The 20774-nt window shown below is 33.0% G+C and overlaps 1 protein-coding gene and 2 pseudogenes across 2 annotated transcripts; all 3 read left to right on the top strand.

The window, feature by feature from the left end:
• Positions 1 to 4818: 4818 nt before the first annotated feature.
• On the top strand, positions 4819 to 6270 carry LOC120162292 (annotated as a pseudogene).
• Positions 6271 to 6790: 520 nt separating this feature from the next.
• Positions 6791 to 19336, top strand: LOC120162290 (benzyl alcohol O-benzoyltransferase-like). Of its 2 annotated transcripts, XM_039172459.1 has the most exons (3): positions 6791 to 7333; positions 7413 to 8271; positions 19170 to 19336. In XM_039172459.1, exons 1-3 carry the CDS (start codon positions 6887 to 6889, stop codon positions 19208 to 19210), a joined length of 1347 nt encoding a protein of 448 aa, XP_039028390.1. In that variant the 5' UTR covers positions 6791 to 6886; the 3' UTR covers positions 19211 to 19336. The 2 variants fall into 2 exon arrangements, with proteins under 2 accessions (XP_039028390.1, XP_039028391.1); XM_039172460.1 differs by lacking the exon at positions 19170 to 19336 and having other exon boundaries at positions 7413 to 8470.
• On the top strand, positions 12627 to 13937 carry LOC120162120 (annotated as a pseudogene).
• Positions 19337 to 20774: the final 1438 nt, after the last annotated feature.

The following is a 20774-nucleotide window of genomic DNA, read 5'->3' as shown; positions in this document are numbered from 1 at the left end:
GTTTTGCATTTAATGATATGAGAAATTATTCATACCTTCTGTTCTCAAATTCAACAACTAGGGTACCCGCGGCTAAAACAACTGCAGGGAAACTAAGCCAAAATAGATTAAAATATGCAGTAAAGCTAGTGAAGGAAGCCAAGGCAAAGGTTACCGAAGAGTACTTGAAATCGACGGTAGATTTGATAGCGAGTAGAGGACGGCCAAATGTTAATACGGTTTGATCTATAATCGTGTCGGATTTGACTCGAGCCAGGTTCGGCGAATGGTCAAGAGATTATAAGCTTTTATATACCTTGGAAGAATAAGTAGGGAAAGGAAGGGATTGCAGTCCAGGTTGCTTGCTTGCACCTGTTATGGAGAGCCTCGCTAAGGAGATTAATCGAATGTTGACAGACGTCGGTGAAGCAACTGCTGTTTAGACTGATTATTCCAACTAGTTTGTGGCATGAGATTTGTAATAAAAGTACTGGGAAATGAGTGTATGCGCGCTGTAAGAAGTTACTGGGAAAAATTGGAATACTATCAAAGAAAGAGAGAGGGAGAGCTTGTGAAACAAACAAAAAAAGCTATCACAGAAGAATACATGAAATCAGTAGCAGATTTAATGGAGATTAAGGATGGACTAAAGTATAACCTTGTTAGATCTTATCTGATCTCAGATGCGTGGCGTTTCGGGTTAAGAGACATTGATTACGGGAGGTGTAAGGCAGTGTTTGGTGGTCCAGCTCTGGGTGTAGTAGCTAGTTTCTTTTAATACTCCGTTTAAAAACAAGAAAAGGATAGGATGGAATTGTGGTGCCAATTAGATTGCCAGCCCAAGCAATGAGAATATTTGTCAACGCTTGTTCAAGGGAAAGCCACTTTGTACAATAATTAGTATTTTGTTACTCATTTGTCGGTGGGTTATGGGAAACAACTTAGCGCAAACTCATGGTTTCATCTTTATCCAAGTAGATGCACATCTTGAACAATTTGTTGATCCATTGTGATCAACATTTTCTTGTTTGAATTTTTCTATCATGTTTTGAGTTTATTTACACTGTTCAATTATTCATTATTATTTATTAAGGGATTATTATTCATTATATTACTTAAATTTAAGTGTTTTTCATCACAATTATAAGCTAGGGTGAGCGTTCGACCGAGTTTAATCAATCTTTTTTTAATTATTCGAGTTGACGAGTTCTATTTTAAATGGTTTAAATTTCTTCAAGTCGAGTCGAGTTTTCGAGTTTCTGTTTAAATTTAATTGACAATATTTATAATATTATAATACTATTCGCTTCCAATTTAAATGGTTTTTATATCATATACAATACATTTATGTTTCTTCATATTTTTGGGTTTTTTTTGGTTATTAAATTTTGTTGGGTTTTGTTTGGTTATTTAATTAGTTTTTTAAAATTATTTTAATCATTCTTAGTTAAAAAAATATATTAACAAATTAATATATAAAAATATTTTATATATTAATTTATTAGTATATTTATAAATATATATATTTTTAATACTTTATATTATAATTAATATTTTTTATAAACTTTTAATTAGTATTAACAAAGGTTATAAATATATTTGGCATAATGTCAAAATTAGTCTCCAAGAGTTTATTAAAATGATCATTTTAGTTTATTAAAATAATCACTTTAGTTCTTATTTTTTTTTCATTTTGGTCTCAACATTTCATTTTAAGGGGAAAAAAACCTCTAACGTTTGATTAAATAGTTACTTTCGTTCTTATTTATTCTTTTTGGAGCATTTGACCCCTAACATTTCATTTTAGAGTAAAAATGTCCTTGTTTTGAAGCGTTAATCATTTATTAACAGATGATTTCTATCTACTGAGGGACCTTTTTGACCCGAAATGAAACGTTAGGGAGCAAAATGCTCCAAAAAAATAAAATAATTATTTTAATAAACGTTGAGAGTAATTTTAACATTATGACAATATATTTTATAATACTTTATAATTTATATTATTAAAATATTTTCATAAATACGTGTAAGTAATTTGAAAAATATTTAAATTTAAATGTGATTTTTGTCATCAATATAGTTATTATTTTTAGTTTTATTTGATTAAGCTCTTTTTATGGGAGATTATCAAGTCCTTCGCCCTATAATTAGGGATGGTCATGGGTTAGTTTAGGTTGAAATTTTGTTCAATTTGAATCTGATATAAATATTATACTCATTTAATATCTGATCTGATTTGGGTTTAGGAAGAGGGGTAATCTTACTTGACCTAAATATAAACAAATATTTGTATTCGAAAAAATAGAGACATAATTGAAAAAAAATAAAGAGATGTTATAATAATTATTCTTAAATATATAGACGACAATTATACTATTATCGCATATCAAAGACTTTTCACCATAAATTTGAATCCAACTTGAATATATATTTGTTTTAAAAAAATCGATCTTATAAATTGAGTAGAAAATTTTCAAATTCAAGTAAAAATAACCACGATTATCTATTGTCGGAACGATCCTTCAAGTGACCCGTGATCTAATATTGACTTAAAGTGAATAATTCTACCTTTTGGAGTAGTCACCAACCTTTTGGGTTAGGTAAGGTCGGATACCTAAAATTTACCTTTTATCAGATGTCTTATCAGAGATTCACTTGTAAAAGTTCGAGAGTTGTTTATGTGTAGGAAATGATGAGCACCCCCACATCGCCCTTTAAGTGCCAACACGATTATAAGTTATCTTAATAGAGAAAATTAAAGTTTGAGCCGAGTTTTATTTAAAAAAAATCTAAATTATTTACGTGTGAGTTTTCTTTTCTATAAAATAAAAATTATTTACGTGTGAGTTTTCTTTTCTATAAAATAAATTAGATTAGAGTTGTAGAATGCAACAAAAAAATTTTAAAAAAAATGAATGATTGGGGTATAATCTACCAAAAGTGGAAAAAAATTACAGGTAATAAAATAAAGAAATAAAAAAATGAAATTAATGCTAGAAATATGAATATATTATATTTAAATGACACAAAATAAATATGGAAAATAATCATTCACACAAATACTTTTAAAAAAATAAGAAAAATAAATTCAAAATAAAATGGAAACAAAATTAAAAACGTAAGATAAGGAATGCAAACCAAATTGGAATGAAAAATCAATAAATCATAACAAATATGGAATAAATAAACCAGAATAGAAACAAATTAATTTAAAAGAAATGAAACGGTAGGAGTATGAGTGTTCATTGTCAATTGGTTGAGAGACTTTGACCAAATATTGCCTTATGTTTACCTTAAATGTATAAAAAAAAGAAAATGAAATTGCAGAAACGAAGTAAAAGGTAAAAAATGAAAGAAAAAAAAACTAACGACTTAAATTAAGAAAGCAAACGGGGATTAAAGCGAAAATAAAAGGGAAATGAAAGGGTTAAATGGAAAAGAATAATATTAAGGGTTTGATTTAGAAGAATTTAAAGTTAAATTAAGAGAACAAGGATTGAAATGAAATTTCAAATAATCTTTGAGGGCTACCGAAAATAATTAATCCCTATCCATTAAAAAAAGCGTAGATTTCTTAAGAAATCTGGATAGAGTCCTCGAGTCATTTAATTAAATACCAAACCCACTTATAATTTTCCTCAGAGGAACTAGAATGGATTAGATTGAAAGATCTTTTCAAGAAAAGTGTCCATCGTCATTGACTTCCTTCTGATATATATATAAAAAGAAAGAATCACTTTTAAACCAAGATTCTCTTTTATTGCTCTTATTTTCAAATTATAATGCTCTTGGGTGATTTTCAATTCTCTTCCCTCCCCCTCTTTTTTTTCTCCTCTTTACATAAGATGAATGTTTATTTGTAGGCTTCTAAAAAAACCCTTAAAAGAAAATTATGATATCTTTTTTTATTAATGGTAGATATACTAATTAGAATAAAAAATAAAAAATAAAAATAAATTAAATTATCCTAAATAAATAAATAAAATTTAAAATTGAATTTAATTAGAAATGATCAATAAAATGATTGAAAAATCTTACTAAATTAAAATTCCCGTATTGGATATGTATTCAGCTTTTTGCACGCGATGTCTTCGTTAAATAAACATATCTTGAGTTCTCAATTTTTAATTGAGATGTTTCAAAATGCATTGGAAGTGCAACTGAAAGACTATTATGTTTCAAGAAGCATCATGCCTTGAAAACGCCTAAATCCTGTTTGAAAATTTGTTGCAAGTCAGTTGATGTATCATAATTCAAAATATACTTCAATAAAAATGTTTGGTTATTGTAAATGGTAAGCCGGACGAAAATTAGGTATTACACCTATAATTCATAATCATTTTATTTTTTCACCCATATTGAAAGATGTTAAATTAATAAAATAAGAATTTATTGAGTGGTTTCAATGATAAAAGAGAATTTTATTCTTTCTAGCGGATTTGGATTAAAGCAGTTACGTCGATAAGATGTATGTTGTCAATAAAAAAGAAAAATTTTAAACAGATAGGATATTAAAATATCTCATACTATTTTAAAAAAATTACTAAAATAAGAAATTTAAAATGTGACTACTAAACTCGCTAACTTGGAAAAGTAAAAATTAATGCGTTTAAATCGAAGAAACCACGTAGCTATCGTAACAGAATTTTGGAAATTTTTATTCACGAAAAGTACAACAAACGTGGTGGCATGATGCTGTCGGAATATAAATGAAACCACATTCTTGCATTGATGTCAGCAGTTCACCATAAGTTACTGAGACCTTCAAAAAAGGTACTTTTTTCAGCTATAAATATGAGAACATCTGAATAATACGGTTGAAGAATTTACAAAAAGAAGAAAATAAGACTTCCCGGTTGTGTTAATAAGAAGTTCTAGCCATGGCATTGCTACAACCCGTTTCTCTAGTGTTCACTGTACGAAGGCAGGAGCCGGAGCTTGTCGTCCCGACAAAACCAACCCCTCACGAATGTAAGATGCTTTCGGACATCGACGACGGTCATCGTTTCCAAATCCGAGGGCTCCATATTTATGGGTGCAACGCCAGCATGCAAGGAAAGGATAAAAGCACTTGTGAAAGCTTTAGTGTTCTATTATCCGTTTGCTGGTAGACTAAAGGAAGGGCCTAACCGGAAGCTTAAGGTGGATTGTACCGGGGAAGGTGTGCTGTTTGTCGAGGCTGATGCTGATGTTACACTTGAGGATTTTGGTGATTCACTTCACCCTCCATTTCCTTGTCTCGATGAGCTTCTTAGTAAGCCTCCTGGCTCCAATGATCTATTAAACTGTCCGGTGCTACAAATTCAGGTATCATTTGATATTACGTATTAATTTTACACTAGAAGCATGTAACTAAGTAATATAATACTAAAATTTTAATAGGTGACACGTTCTAAATGTGGTGGTTTTATCTTTGCCCACCGGTTCAATCACACTGAGTGACGCTGTTGGGTTGATCCAAATCATGTCTGCCATGGGCGAAATAGCACGAGGTTCAGTGGCTCCCTCAATCCCACCCGTTTGGGAAAGACAACTCTTGAATGCTCGAAACCCACCGGTCATAACATGCGAGCACCACGAGTACGACCATTCGACGGTCGCCATCGGTACAATCATGTCGACAGACAACTTGGTTCACCGCTCTTTCTTCTTTGGGCCAACTCAACTTTCAGCTCTTAAGAGACATCTCCGACAACCTCTGTTGTTCAACATTCGATGTCTTAACCGCATGCATATGGCGCTGTCGTACGATAGCCTTGGAACTCGGTCCCGACGAAGACGTTCGGTTCATCTGCATTGTCAATGCAAGGTCCAAATTCAACCCTCCTTTGCCATTAGGGTATTACGGGAATGTACTCGGGTACCCCGCGGCTCAAACAACTGCAAGGGAACTTAGCCAAAATCCATTAGAATTTGCAGTGAAGCTAGTGAAGAAGGCCAAGGCAAAGGTTACCGATGAGTACATGAAATTGACGGCTGATTTGCTAGTGACTAGAGGACGACCAAATGTTAATACGGTTCGATCTTTGATCGTGTCGGATCTGACTCGAGTCAGGCTTAGGGAGGTTGATTTTGGGAGGGGCAAGGCAGAGTTTGGTGGACCGGTTAATGGTCGAGAGATTATAAGCTTTTACATATGGAAGAATAAGGAGGGGAAGGAAGGGATTGCAGTCCCGGTTTGCTTGCCTGCACCTGTTATGGAGAGCTTTGCTAAGGAGATTAATCGAATGTTGACAGATGCCGGTAAAGCAACTTCTGCTTAAACCGGTGATTCTAACTAGTTTGTGGCATGGGATTTTTAAAATAAATTACTTAAAAGATTAAGCTTTAGATTAAAAAAATAGTTCCATTTTGCTGTTAAAGAAATTGGGTTGTATTATGTTTGGGTTGAATATATACGTTTGTGTGGCAGTTAAAATGAATAAAATTATTGTGCACCACCTATCATTTTTCCACATTTATCTCGTTTTGTCATGATTCTTGTAAAGTGAACAATTGTTATGTTGGGATAGAAATGGACTTGGAATTAGAAGAAAGGATGAAAGAAATTCAGAATTTTCATTCAAATTTCTCTTTTATTCTATACAATGTACTAAATTGGTTACTGCCAGCTGTGAATTCTAACATTTTTTTAGCCAAATTCTAACAAATTATCCATTGCCTTGCTAAAATGCTTCAGCCTTGGTTCTGATGGACAGCTCTTTAGCCTGCTTCACTTTGCCATTCCCAGGCCCATCACCATATTCATCCGCCCAGTCCTTTTTGATAACTCTTAACTAAAGCTCCTTTGTCTTCATCGTTCTCTCCTTGCTGAACACAAGCCATATTTAACACGAACTATTATCTGACATCGATGATCACGGGCTAACCAAAACATTCATACTCTATTCCCATCCTTTTTGGTACCATGGCAACTTCCTCCCCTCCCTTAGATTTCAAGGTTCACCGGCGTGAACCAGAACTGATAGCTCCCGCTAAGCCTACCCCTAAAGAATACAAACTATTATCCGACATCGATGATCAAGAGGGCCTTCGTGTCCAACTTCCAATTATCCAATTTTATCAACACAGTCCTTCCATGTATGGAAAAGACCCTGTTAGAGTGCTTAAGGAGGCACTTGCACAAACCTTAGTGTTTTATTACCCATTTGCTGGTAGGTTAAGGGAAGGACCTCACCGCAAGCTGATAGTCGATTGTACCGGTGAAGGTCTCATGTTTATCGAAGCGGATGCGGATGTTACACTCAAGCAATTTGGTGATGCACTTCAACCACCCTTCCCTTGCTTGGAGGAACTCCTTTATGATGTTCCGGGTTCTTCTGGAATGTTGAATTGTCCATTATTGCTTATTCAGGTATTTATTTTTTATTTCCCTGAATTCTAAGTGTGTTTCGAATACATGTATAAATAGTTAATATTGTTTTGATTAATAGGTAACACGGCTGAAATGTAATGGTTTTATCTTTGCTCTCCGCCTCAAGTACACTATGACTGACGGTTCTGGCATAACCCAATTCCTGTCTGCCGTAGAAGAAATAGCTCGAGGTCGGCCTACCCCATCGATCCCACCTGTATGGGAAAGATATCTCTTAATGGCTAGAGATCCACCAAGAGTCACATGTAAACATCGCGAGTATGATGAAGTCGAGGAAGCCCTTATCCCCAACGATGACATCGTTCACCGGTCCTTCTTCTTCGGCCCCATGGAAGTCTCAACACTTCGTAAACTTGTGCCACAACACCTTCATAAGTCTTCGACGTTTGAGCTATTAACTGCTTGCTTATGGCGTTGTCGTACAATTGCAATTCAGGCGGATCCCGAGGAAGAGGTACGTGTTATGTGCATTGTAAATGCACGTTCCAGGTTTAATCCTCCGTTACCTTTAGGTTATTACGGGAATGCAATCGCGTACCCAGTAGAGGTGGCGCAATCAGGGAAAGTTTGCCAAAATCCATTAGTGTATTCAATAGAGCTTGTGAAACAAGCAAAAAATGCTGTCACGGAAGAATACATGAAATCGGTTGCAGATTTAATGGTGATTAAGGGTCGGCCAAAGTTTAGCCTTGCTAAATCTTATCTGGTCTCAGACGCGACGCGTTTCAGGTTAAGAGACATCGATTACGGGTGGGGTAAGGCAGTGTACGGTGGTCCGGCTCTCGGTGTAGTTGCTAGTTTTTTAATACCATTCAAAAACAAGAAAGGAGTGGAAGGAATTGTGGTGCCAATTAGATTGCCCGCTCAAGCAATGAAAATATTTGTGAAAGAACTAGAGGGTATGTTAAAGGAAAAGCCAGTGAGTTAATCTTTGTAAAATAAATGGCATTTTATTACTCATCTGCCGGTAGGTTAAGGGAAAGACATTAGCATAAACTGATGGTTGATTGAACCGGCGATCATCATTTTCTTGTTTCAACTTCTGTATGATGTTTCGGATTCATTTCGAGTGTTAAATTATCCATGATTACTTATTCAAGTGATTATTTTTAATTATATTATTTGATCGTAAGTGTTTTTCAATACAATTACAAGTGTGATATAATTATAATTAATTTTGTTTTTCAAGTTTATTTTCCAGTTATTTTAAAAATGTCGGCCAAGACTGCAATTAAGGAAAATATCTATACCTCAAAAGCATTAAAGGAAAAAGAGTACAAAACAATTTGAAACACACAAAAACAACTAATAATTTTTAGTGTCGGTATCAATAAAACAAAAAAAGTAGTGTCGTGAAATGAGAAGCGGCCCACCCATTTGATTGATTGAGAATATTTTTAGTAAAAAAATATTTATATGAATTTTAAAATATTTTTTTAATAACATGGAAGGATTATTATAAATTTGAAACTAAAATTAGAAGAAAAAAATTAAATAAAATAATATTATTAATTAACAGGAAACACAGTTGAAAACTTGAGATGTAATAGTTTTATAGTGGCTCTGCCTCTACACCTGAATGAATCACAGCATGAGCAAATGTCCAGTTAACGTCCAAATGACACGTGGTAGGCTCCCCCTAACAATCTCACAGATTAGGTTAATCTGTTAAGAGTTAATTGATGGAGCAGTTAGATTGTTAGGCCCAATAAGCCCAAATTTAATAATTCATGTATCAGTGGTACCTCTATCTTTGAGGTTCGGAGACCAATAAGCCCAAATTTAATAATTCATGTATTAATGCTTATATTATTTTGCCTATTTTTCATATTATATTAGTATTATATCTAACATTGTCATATATGAGAATAATCTTGGCTATTGATGACGAGAAAGTTTGAGATATGGACGAACAATAGGGCTCGATAATAACTCAGTCCACAACTAATCTTTGATATCAGAGAAATACTGGCTAGTGGACTCTGTGTTTTTAGTTTATTGTATTTATATTTTTTAATGACCTACAACAGAACATTTCTGGGATATAGTCTTTGAATAGTGATCTTTGTCCGTCTGTTTGTGTTCATGACAAGGGGTGTTAACGAGCCAAGTCGAGCTCGAGTATTGTCGAGTTCGACTCGAATTTGAAAATTTTAAATGCAAGCTCGACTCGACTCAAAAACTCACGAGCCTAAAATTTTCAAGCTCGACTCGAATTCGAAAAAAGATATTGAAACTCGACTCGAACTCGAAAAGGCTCAAACTCAAAAAAAATTCAAAAGCTCGACCGAAACTCGAGACTCAAACTCGATTAAAACTCGATTTTGAGCTCGATTTAAGCTCGGTTGAAGCTCGAAGACGGGTTAAATTTTAATTGTTGAAACCCATCCCCTTTTATACACTCTTCCAAAAACCACCGATGTGGGATATGAACTACTTTCAAACAGCTCAGCAACAACAATGGGGTTGTCCAAATTCACATCCCACCTTCAACTCCGGTCCCCATCTCCATCTCCGGCTTCTCCTGTATAATCAACACTGATTTTCTCCTCACGAGACTAAATTTATCCTTATCCTTCTTTGCAGGATCGCTACCATTAAGAACGGTGGTCCAAGTCTTGTTTTTTGAACAAGAGAGTGGTTCCAGGGCCACGACTCATAAACCAGAGTTAACAACCAGAGTGAGACAGGCACCATCAGAAGCCGAAGCTGAAGCAAAACAAGAGTGCAACAATAAGCTGCAACATGAGGGGATAAGGAGCAGGGTACCTGAAACAAGTGAAAGAGATATGCAGAAGAGGTTGGAGGCCAAAATGGTGAGAGGAGAGTCTGAGAAAGGGAAAGAAAAGGGAGGGGAAGCCAATTCAGGCAGCAAGGTGATGGATCCTAAGCAGGTATTTCGAAGGAGAAGTAGTAGATGAAGAATTGATTTTGAGAGACAAATATATAGTTGAATAATTATCTTTTGTTATTGTGTTTTTATGTACACTTTTACATATAATATAAATTGTAGTAAGTAGTGCACCATTTGTAATTGCTTATGAGAGAAGGTTCATTTCAGTTCTAAAAACCAATAAATTGTAAGGTTATCATCCATACTATTGTTTTCTATTTATTATCATTTGTATAGAATAAAAAGTTCGTATTTGATGTATCATAGGCGAATCGCACAAATACATTGAACCATTGTTCATGAATCTTGTATACTTTTATGGTTGGATTCTGGTTCATCAAAATGGTGCCTTAACGTATAGTTTTGGGCCAAAGATGTCACACAAAACAAGTGCTCAACTTGCAATTTTACAGACCAAAAAATCAATATCTGAATCAAAAGAGACACGGCAATGGCAAGATATCAACCACACAGTCCTAGCCCTCAACGGCACTGTACTTCTCAACGACACTAAATGATATACCAATCCGGAGCCAATGGATTGTCTGCGCATTTTGTATTTAAGTCATCGGTTTAATTCTAATTTTTTAAGTTTAATTTTATATTTACGTGAATTTAATCATCATTCTAAAGTTAGTATATTTAGCTTAAATTAGTCATCACATTTAGATTTCTCTTAATTTAGTCCTTGTTTAGGATTGTTTTCTTTAATTAGTTGTGTATATTTATTTTGCATGTTGATATGTTTATGTATAAGTATGCGATTGATTTATTTAGGAGTCACATAACATCATTTTGCATAATTTATATGTTACCTTCATGTGCATAATTTAACCTCTATCACATAATCGGATTTAGGTTTTAGGTTTTAAGGTTTATAGTTTAGGGTTTAGGGTTTAGGGTTTAGAGTTTATTATAAAGACATTAATTAATTGACTTGGTACGGATTTATGAGGTAAGTGTAATTTAGGGTTTATGGTTTAAGGTTTAGGATTTATGGTTTATGATTTAGGATTTACGGTTTAGGATTTAAGGTTCCTTACAAGGACATTAATTAAAATTTGAGAGTAGTTGTATTATAGAATTTTTAATATATTTTTAAATTTTTATAATTATCAATAATGTATTTTTAATATATTTTTAATAATGTAATTTTAAAAAATCTAAAATTATAATATAACATTTTTTCGAGCTGCTCACGAGCTTTTCGAGTCGAATATCGAGTAGCTCGTTTAGGCTCGTTAAGAACTCGAGTCGAGTCCATTCGATTCGAGTATTTATCGAGCCTTGATCGAGTTGATCTCGAGTAGCTCGCGATCTATCTCGTCTCATTTACAGCCCTATTCATGACCGACTGTTACTATTTCTTCTATTATTTTAATGAAATTCTAACATTTCATTAAAATATAATTAAGATTTAATGTGGATGAACCAAACAACTTTAATGGTAAAATAACTGATTGTTATTCTTTAAGGTCTCAGGTTTGAGCACTACTAATTGTAAAATATTTGAATATTTATCGTTAAATGATTAGAAATTTTTAAAAATAAATACTACCACTTGTATAAGTACCTTAAATCAATAAAAAATAATGATTTAAGAAGAAAATAGAGCTCAATTATTGGGCACATAAAATACTATTATAATAATCTTATAATCTACTTGTTCTGTACATAGAAGTCAACCCTCGTTTTATGCTATTAAGATATATTTTTTCGCTCTCTCTTCCAATAACATATTCAATAAAACAAATTTGTTAATAATCTAATCATGTGAGTTATGTTATTTTTAATTAATATTTCAATTTTTTATTAAAATGTTGATGATTTTGTCTATTATAGTAGAACGTATTTTATTTCTTTATGTTTTTTACAATTTGATTTGATATTATCTCTATATATCTATTTATTTTGTTATCCTACTAATTTATTTCTACTTTGACTTTTGGAACTGAATTTTCATTGATACCTGTAATTATTGAAGATAGATCACACTTGAGTTGTGACAATGTTAATCTATCAATGAACCATTATCGTTATATACATTTTCATGCTAATGTTAATGATATTTATCTTTTATTCTAGAATATAACGTTTGTTTGTATCTATCGGGATATTTTTTTATTCTTAAGTAGTCAACTTGTACATTTCAATAATTTTAAAGAAATACTGACTTATAAAATTAGTTTACTCTTATTTTTATATTCTAATAATTTTGTAATTTTAATTATTTCTTCTTTATTTAATAAAAATGACAACTACCATTAGTTATAAAATATCCATCAGTTCTTCTCATAAATACAACTCTCATAAGACTCGATTATTTGGCTTAACAACCAAAACTACTGTATTCCCATCTCTTCCTTCCTTTTTGGTTTTATGGCTTCGTGCACTCCTTTAATGTTGAATGTTCATCGTCGTAAACCTGAACTTATAGCTCCGACCAATCCTACCCCTCATGAGTACATATCATTATCCGATATCGATGACCAAAAATGTTTTCGTATTCAAACTTCAGTCATCGGATTTTATCAATATAATCCACCCTGTTAAAGTGATTCGGGAAGCACTTGCACAAGCCTTAGTGTTTTATTACCCATTTACCGGTAGGTTAAGAGAAGGACCTCACCACAAACTGATGGTTGATTGCACTGGTGAAGGCCTGCTGTTTATCGAAGCGGATGCGGATGTCACGCTCGAGCAATTCGGCGATACACTTCAACCACCGTTCCCTTGTTTGGAGGAAGTGCTTTATGATGTTCCGGGCTCTTCTGGATTTATAAATTGTCCATTGTTACTTATTCAGGTAACACGGTTGAGATGCGGTGGTTTTATCTTTGCCCTTCGCCTCAACCACATTATGAGCGATGCTATTGGTCTAACCCTGTACATGTCTACAGTAGGAGAAATGGCTCGCGGTTGGCTTGCCCCATCAATACCACCTGTATGGGAAAGGCATCTCTTATCAGCTAGAGATCCACCGAGAATCACATGTAAACATCTCCAATCTGACGAAGTAGTGGGAACCATGTTCCCCAACTTTGATTTGACCGGTCGATATTTTTCTTTGGCCCCACAGAAGTCTCAGCGCTTCGCAAACTTGTACCACAACACCTTTGTAAGTGTTCGACGTTTGAGCTATTGGCTGCATGCTTATGGCGTTGTCGAACCATTGCAATTCAAGCTAATCCCGAGGAAGAAGTGCGCATTATATGTGCCGTAAATGCACGTTCCAAATTTAATCCCCCGTTGCCTTTAGGGTATTACGGGATGCAATCGAGCACCCAGTTGTAGTAGCAAAAGCAGGGAAACTTTGTGAAAATCCATTAGGGAATTCAATAGAGCTTGCGAAAAAAAATAAAGGATGTCGTAACGGAAGAGTACATGAAACCATTACCGGATTTAATGGTGATCAAGGATCGACCACAACTCACCCTTGCTCGAGTTTTTGCGGTCTCAGACTTGAAGCATGCCGGGTTCGGAGACATCGATTTCAGGTGGGGTAAGCCAGTGTACGGTGGTATGGCTAATATTTCAGCAGCAAGTTGTTTCATGCCATCCAAAAATAATAAAGGAGAGGATGGAATCCTGGTTACGATGAGGTTGCCGGTCCATGCTATGGAAATATTTGTGAAAGAACTAAATGATAAGTTAGAGAGAAAGACAATAAATTCGAGTGACCGTAAATAGACTCTCATTTCATATTCTTTGTAAATCTTTTCTTGAAATTCATTTGAAGATGATTTTGAATCTTATGTTTACATCTTCTTGATCAGAAATTAAAACGAAAAGGATTACTACTTGAATGAATAATACTTAGACTTGAAAAATGAGAAAAAAATAAAATAAAAGAGAAAGATCAATGAGAGAACAAGAAAAAAAAAAGATGATGGCGTGAGTACATGTGTCGTCGTAAGAATCTTAAGATTTGATTCTTATCCGTTTAATTTTTTTTTTATTTTAGAAAAGAAATCAGTTTGGCCCAGGTGGGGATGTAGAGGCTGGCGATGCCCGCAGTCTGGTGGGTCTTAAATTTGTAACTCAGAGAGCAGCTTATATAGTTCTTTTATTGATGATATGTTGTTGGTGCTGCTCAGTTGGTAGGAGAAGACGAGGTTCAATCTTATCCGGTAATGTTGGAAGAAAATTCTCTTTTTCTCATTCACTACTTCATCCAATCAGATTTCCTTTAAACCAACTTATCCTACTACAGTTAATGTTAATTGATGAGTATGAAATTTTGATTATGAATACCTTTTTTACTAGTTTTATTAAAAAGTCAAAATTATAATTAATATTTACAATTATAAATATAAAATAAACTTATAATTAAGATATTTTCTATAATCATAGATATGAAAATTTGACACTTATATCATATAAAGTATATACAATGAAAATGTTAAAAACTTAAATAAAAATCCGAACAAAAGATAAATACGAATAGATTTGATTGCATCGACAAACGAACTACAAAATTAGATCAAACTATTAAAAACTACCAGCAAAATAGGAAATTTTTTTGAAATAATGCTGTGAAATTTTTTTATTCTTGAAATACCAAGCAATCCATGCGTTCCTGCGTGCTTTACAAAATTGAAAGCAATAAATCCAGGTTCTATAAAATTAAACTTGATTTTTTCCCAACAGAAGTGTTATTTGTGGCCATTTATTAACACAACTAAAAGCAAGACAAGAGTAAGTGGACAGACTCCACATTGCAAAAGCATAAACAAAAACAGTTTCTACTAAAGATTACTAATAATGATTACTACTAATTTAATAATATTTTCTAATAATGATTTATTATTAATATTTAATGATTTGATATTAATAATTTAATAATGATTATTAATAATTAAATTATAATAATTAATAATAATGATTTAATAATGATTATTAATAATTATTTAATAATGATTAAATATTTAAATAGAATTTATTCAATTTATATCGAATTTATAAATAGTTGAACTTATAACAAGTTGAATTTATATTTATAAATAGTCAAATTTATTCTTTTTAAAAGAAAAGCAATACTGGTGCCTATAAAGTATCGATACTTTATAAACATGTATCGATACATAATAATATAACATGTAAAACTATGACAAAATCGGTTTCATTATGACAAACCGATAAAGCGCTACCGGATATGTTGAATGTATCGATTCCATTCAAATAAGTATCGATACTTTTGGAATTTAAAAGAAAAGCAACCATAATAGCCCCTATAAAGTATCGATACTTTATAAACACGTATCGATACATAACAATATAATAAGTAAAATATGACAAAATCTTAAACCCTAAACCCTAAAATATTTTGATTATTATTGAAAACCCTAAACCCTAAACCCTAACCATTCTCCCTCCAATCAATTTCTTCTTGGAATCCCAAAATGATTAATGTTGAAAACCTTTGTGATGATTTAAGGTTTAGGGTTTAGGGTTTTCAATGACAACCAAAATATTTTTAGGGTTTAGAGTTTTGTCATAATAAAATTGATTTTGTCATATTTTACATGTTATATTGTTATGTATCTTATATAAATGTTATATATTGGTTTGTAATATTTAATTATTTTTATTTCAGTCCCTTATATATGTACATATTATTTATTTTTATATGTAACATTAATTATTTCACCTAAAAATGGTTATGGCAGATACATAACAATATAGCATGTAAAATATGACAAAATCAGTTTCATTATAACAAAACCCTAAATCCTAAACCCTAAAATATTTTGGCTATTATTGAAAACCTAAACTCTAAATCATCATATAGGTTTTTAGCATTAATATTTTGGGGTTCCAAGAAGAAATTGATTGAAGGGAGAATGGTTAGGGTTTAGTGTGTAGGGTTTAGTTATAATGAAACTGGTTTTGTCATATTTTACCTGCTATATTGTTATATATCGATACATGTTTATAAAGTATCGATACTTTATAGGCGTTATTATGGTTTCTTTTCTTTTAAATTCCAAAAGTATCAATACTTATTTTAATGGAATCGATACATGCAACATATTCGGTAGCGCTTTACCGGTTTGTCATAATGAAACCGATTTTGTCATAGTTTTACATGTTATATTGTTATGTATCGATATATGTTTATAAAATATCGATACTTTATAGGACCAATATTGCTTTTCTTTTATAAAGCATTTAGGGTTATGTTAAATATTATTAAATCTTAAATATTATAATATTAAATATGCATGTCTCTACGTTAAATGTAAAATCATAGTTTTACCTGTTATATTGTTATGTATCGATACATGTTTATAAAGTATCGATATGTTTTAGGCACCAGTATTGCTTTTCTTTTAAAAAGAATAAATTCGACTATTTATAAATATAAATTCGACTTGTTATAAGTTCAACTATTTATAAATTCGATTTAAATTGAATAAATTCTATTTAAATATTTAATCATTATTAAATAATTATTAGTAATTATTATTAAATCATTATTAGTAATAATTATAATTTAATTATTACTAATTATTAATAAATTATTAATATAAAATTATTAAGTATTAATAATAAATAATTATTAGTAATTTAAAATATTATAAAATTAGTAGTAATCATAATTAGTAATCTTTAGTGGAAACTGTTTTTGTTTATGTTTTTGCAATGTGGGGTCTGTCCACTTGCTCTTGTCTTGCTTTAGTTGTGTTAATAAATGGTCACAAATAACACTTTTGTCAGGGAAAAAATCAAGTTTAATCTTATAAAACCTGAATTTATTGCTTTTATTTTTGCAAACCACGCAGAAAGGCATGGATTGCTTGGCGACCTTTCTTGGTCGCTTGGATAACCTGACGACCTACACAGATCGTTTGGACCACTTAATAACCAAGGGTATAAATGTAGCAAATGATCTATTTCAACAATTAATTTTTCAACAACATTATTTCAAGAATAAAAAAATTTCACAACATTATTTTAAAAATTTTACTAGCAAATTACAAATAAAAGTTTAATGAAGTGAGAATCTATTCACGATTGTAAAATTATGAGAAAGTATACTTGACAGATAATTATTACGTGTGAGTATGATATTTCGGTAAAATCACCTCAAATGTGAGAGTAATATGGGTAATTGATGAGGAGCAGTTTGAGATAAGGATGAATAATAGGGTTTGATGACAACTCAGCCCACACCTTATCTCTGATATCAGACAATTACTAGCTACTGAACTTTGTGTTTGATAAATTTAGTTTTTATTATTAAATTACAACATGCTCGTAAGGTGAACCAAAGAAAAATATATATGATTTTAAAATAAATATTTTTTCAGAAAAAGACAAAAGAAGAAAAAAAATATTTAAATTTTGATGAAGGAGTTTGGACTGATTGTATTTTAATGAGCTGGAAACAGATTATTTTCTGGCATCGAGACTTTAAATAGTGGTGTTTGTCTGGCAGTGTTAGGTCTCACATGACCCACTGTTACTCTTTCCATTTTTATTTTAATAAAATCTCAACATTTTAATTTGTTTCAAATTAAGAAATAAATATCCTTCATTTTTTTGGCTTAACAACCAAAACTACTCTGTTCCCATAACCCGTCTGTTTCTTTCTTTCTCGTATCATGGCAACTTCGTGCGCTTCCTTAGTGTTCAAGGTACATCGGCGTGAACCTGAACTCATAGTTCCGATTAACCATACTCCTCATGAGTACAGATTATTATCTGACATCGATGATCAAGAAAGTAATCGATTTCAAATTCCGGTTATCGAATTTTACAGACGTAATCCTTCTATGCAAGAAAAAGACCCTGTTAAAGTGATTCGGAAGGCACTTGCGCAGGCTTTAGTGTTTTATTACCCATTTGCCGGTAGGCTAAGAGAAGGACCTGACCGCAAGCTGATGGTTGATTGCACTGGTGAAGGTTTGATGTTTATCGAAGCAGATGCGGATGTTACGCTCGACCAATTCGGTGATACGATTCAGCCACCGTTCCCTTGTGTTGAAGAACTCATCTATGATGTTCCGGGTTCTTCCGGAGTGCTAAATTGCCCATTGTTACTTATTCAAGTAACGCGGTTGAGATGCGGTGGTTTTATATTTGCCCTTCGCCACAACCACACCATGAGTGACGCTATTGGCCTAACCCAGTTCATGTCTGCGGTAGGAGAAATGGCTCGCGGATGGCTCACCCCATCAATCCCACCAGTGTGGAAAAGGCATCTCTTATCAGCTAGAGATCCACCAAGAGTCACATGTAAACATCTCCAATATCATGAAGTAGAGGGAACCATTTTCCCCGACGGCGAATTGGTCGGTCAGTCTTTCTTCTTTGGCCCCGCAGAAGTCTTGGCACTTCGCAAACATGTGCCACAACACCTTTATAAGTGTTCGACGTTTGAACTATTGACTGCATGTTTATGGCGTTGTCGAACCATTGCGATTCAAGCTGATCCCGATGAAGAAGTACGCATTATATGTCTCGTAAACGCACGTTCTAAGTTTAATCCTCCGTTACCTTCAGGGTATTACGGGAATGCTGTGGCGCACCCAGTGGCAGTGGCAAAAGCAGGGAAACTTTGTGAAAATCCATTACGGTATTCAATAGAGCTTGTGAAACAAACGAAGAATGTTGTAACGGAAGAATACATGAAATCATTGGCAGATTTCATGGTGATCAAGGGTCGGCCACCACTCACCCTTGCTCGAACTTATATAGTCTCAGACTTGAGGTGTGCCGGGTTCGGGGACGTTGATTTCGGGTGGGGTAAGCCAATGTACGGTGGTATGGCTAAGATTGTGATAACAAGTTGTTTCATGCCATCCAAGAATATTAAAGGAGAAGATGGAGTTCTGATCACAATAAGATTGCCGGTCCAAGCCATGAAAATATTTGTGAAAGAACTAGATGATATGTTAAAAGGAAAGGAAATAGAGGCAAGTGAACGTAAATCGACTATCATTTCATCTTCCTTGTAAAATTATTTGGCATGATGGATTTGTAGTAGAAGAGGATGCAACGTGTTTATAGTGTTTTAAATTGTACTTGAAACAATAAAAATTTAAACATGTTTGTTACAAGTGTTATATGGATTTAAGGATTGCTAACAGTGATTCAGTAGATAAATATTTTTTAATGTTGAACTTTATTAAAAACTTAATGACAATTATTTAGTATCTTTGTAACACCCCAAACCCGTACCCGACCAGGATACGAACCTGAGGTGTCACATTGACTTTTCAACGCATGTACATTTATTAAACTATAGGAAATTTAAACTTTCATTAATATAAGTACGACCAAAATATTACAAAACTGATCAGAGCATATGTAAATTACACCTGTTACATGCCAACACTTTTACACAACAAAATGCATACTGTGAACTTACTTCTAATATGATATTTGAGTGAAGATACGCTGCTCTGCAAATTCCTTGACTTGATCCTCTTGCTCTTCTGAACCTACGTGTAAAAACGCTTACACGCTAAGTCATAGACTTAGTGAGGCATAAATATGTAATACGAAATTTCTACAAATACAAACATGCCATCAACTATCTAATGATAATTATACTTATCGTAAATCCACAATGTCACATATGAATCAATATAAATAATACTAATATGTTAACATATGATCATGCACATACTCTTTATCTTTTATAAGCCCATGTACATTCCCGAGAACTTACGGTATATGAGTACTATGAGGTTGTACGCACATATGTTGTCACCATAGCTCGTATACAATCCACTAAGTGGCATATGAGATCTGTGTCCCGAAGGACCTATCCATATGTTCCGAAGAACATAGGTAACTGTCCATATATCCCGAAGGACATAGGTATCCTGTCCATATGTCTCGAAGGACATAGGTAACCCTCGACTCTTGGCATGCCAACTATACCTAAAGCTCTCATGTCACATATCATGGGCACTATTGTTATATTGCATATATTCATGTATTTCTATCATTTCTCATATAATTACATGTTCATTTTCTTCTGTCACATATCACATGTATGTGTAAACATCTATCTCATATCATATCACATACGTTATTTGAATATATATACACTTTAATCAAATAGCATATAACAGGTCATATAAACATATATAACTCATGCATGTATATGTACATAGTAATTATCTCATATGCATGTCCATAATTACCTTACCATGAAAACTAATATATGAAATAAACTTATCAAGTCTTATTTCCATTGAACTAGATCTATAGTATGCACTCACCTTGGCCTCACTTGCTATCAATTACTTCTATTACTTCATTTCTTTCGATCGAATCCTAACTCGGTGGTTATTCCAGAACTTGCTTACGTCGATGTCTACATAATCATACATTTATACATATCATTATTCCAAATAGCATACTTTGAGTCTCATCACTTAAACTAAAAGAAAAGTCTATTTTCATTTTCCCTTAACTGGGGTATCGATACCAAGACGGGTATCGGTACCGAAATTACATTCGATATTTCCTTGGTATCGATACCTCCCTTATGGTATCGATACTACCTTC

The sequence above is a fragment of the Hibiscus syriacus genome, unplaced genomic scaffold, assembly GCF_006381635.1.
Source record: "Hibiscus syriacus cultivar Baekdansim isolate YM2019G1 unplaced genomic scaffold, ASM638163v2 tig00111402_pilon, whole genome shotgun sequence".
NCBI classification, from domain to species: Eukaryota; Viridiplantae; Streptophyta; class Magnoliopsida; order Malvales; family Malvaceae; genus Hibiscus; species Hibiscus syriacus.
The sequence above is the reverse complement of the archived record's forward strand: the minus strand, read 5'-3'. Positions and strand labels throughout refer to the sequence as shown.

Excerpts from the sequence above, each read along its gene's own strand:
- LOC120162290 (XM_039172459.1), top strand. The coding sequence starts at position 6,887 with ATGGCAACTTCCTCCCCTCCCTTAGATTTCAAGGTTCACCGGCGTGAA. Across the intron at positions 7,334-7,412 it reads GTCCATTATTGCTTATTCAG|GTAACACGGCTGAAATGTAA; the intron begins GTATTTATTTTT and ends TTTGATTAATAG. Across the intron at positions 8,272-19,169 it reads GGGTATGTTAAAGGAAAAGC|CAAGTGAACGTAAATCGACT; the intron begins CAGTGAGTTAAT and ends AGGAAATAGAGG.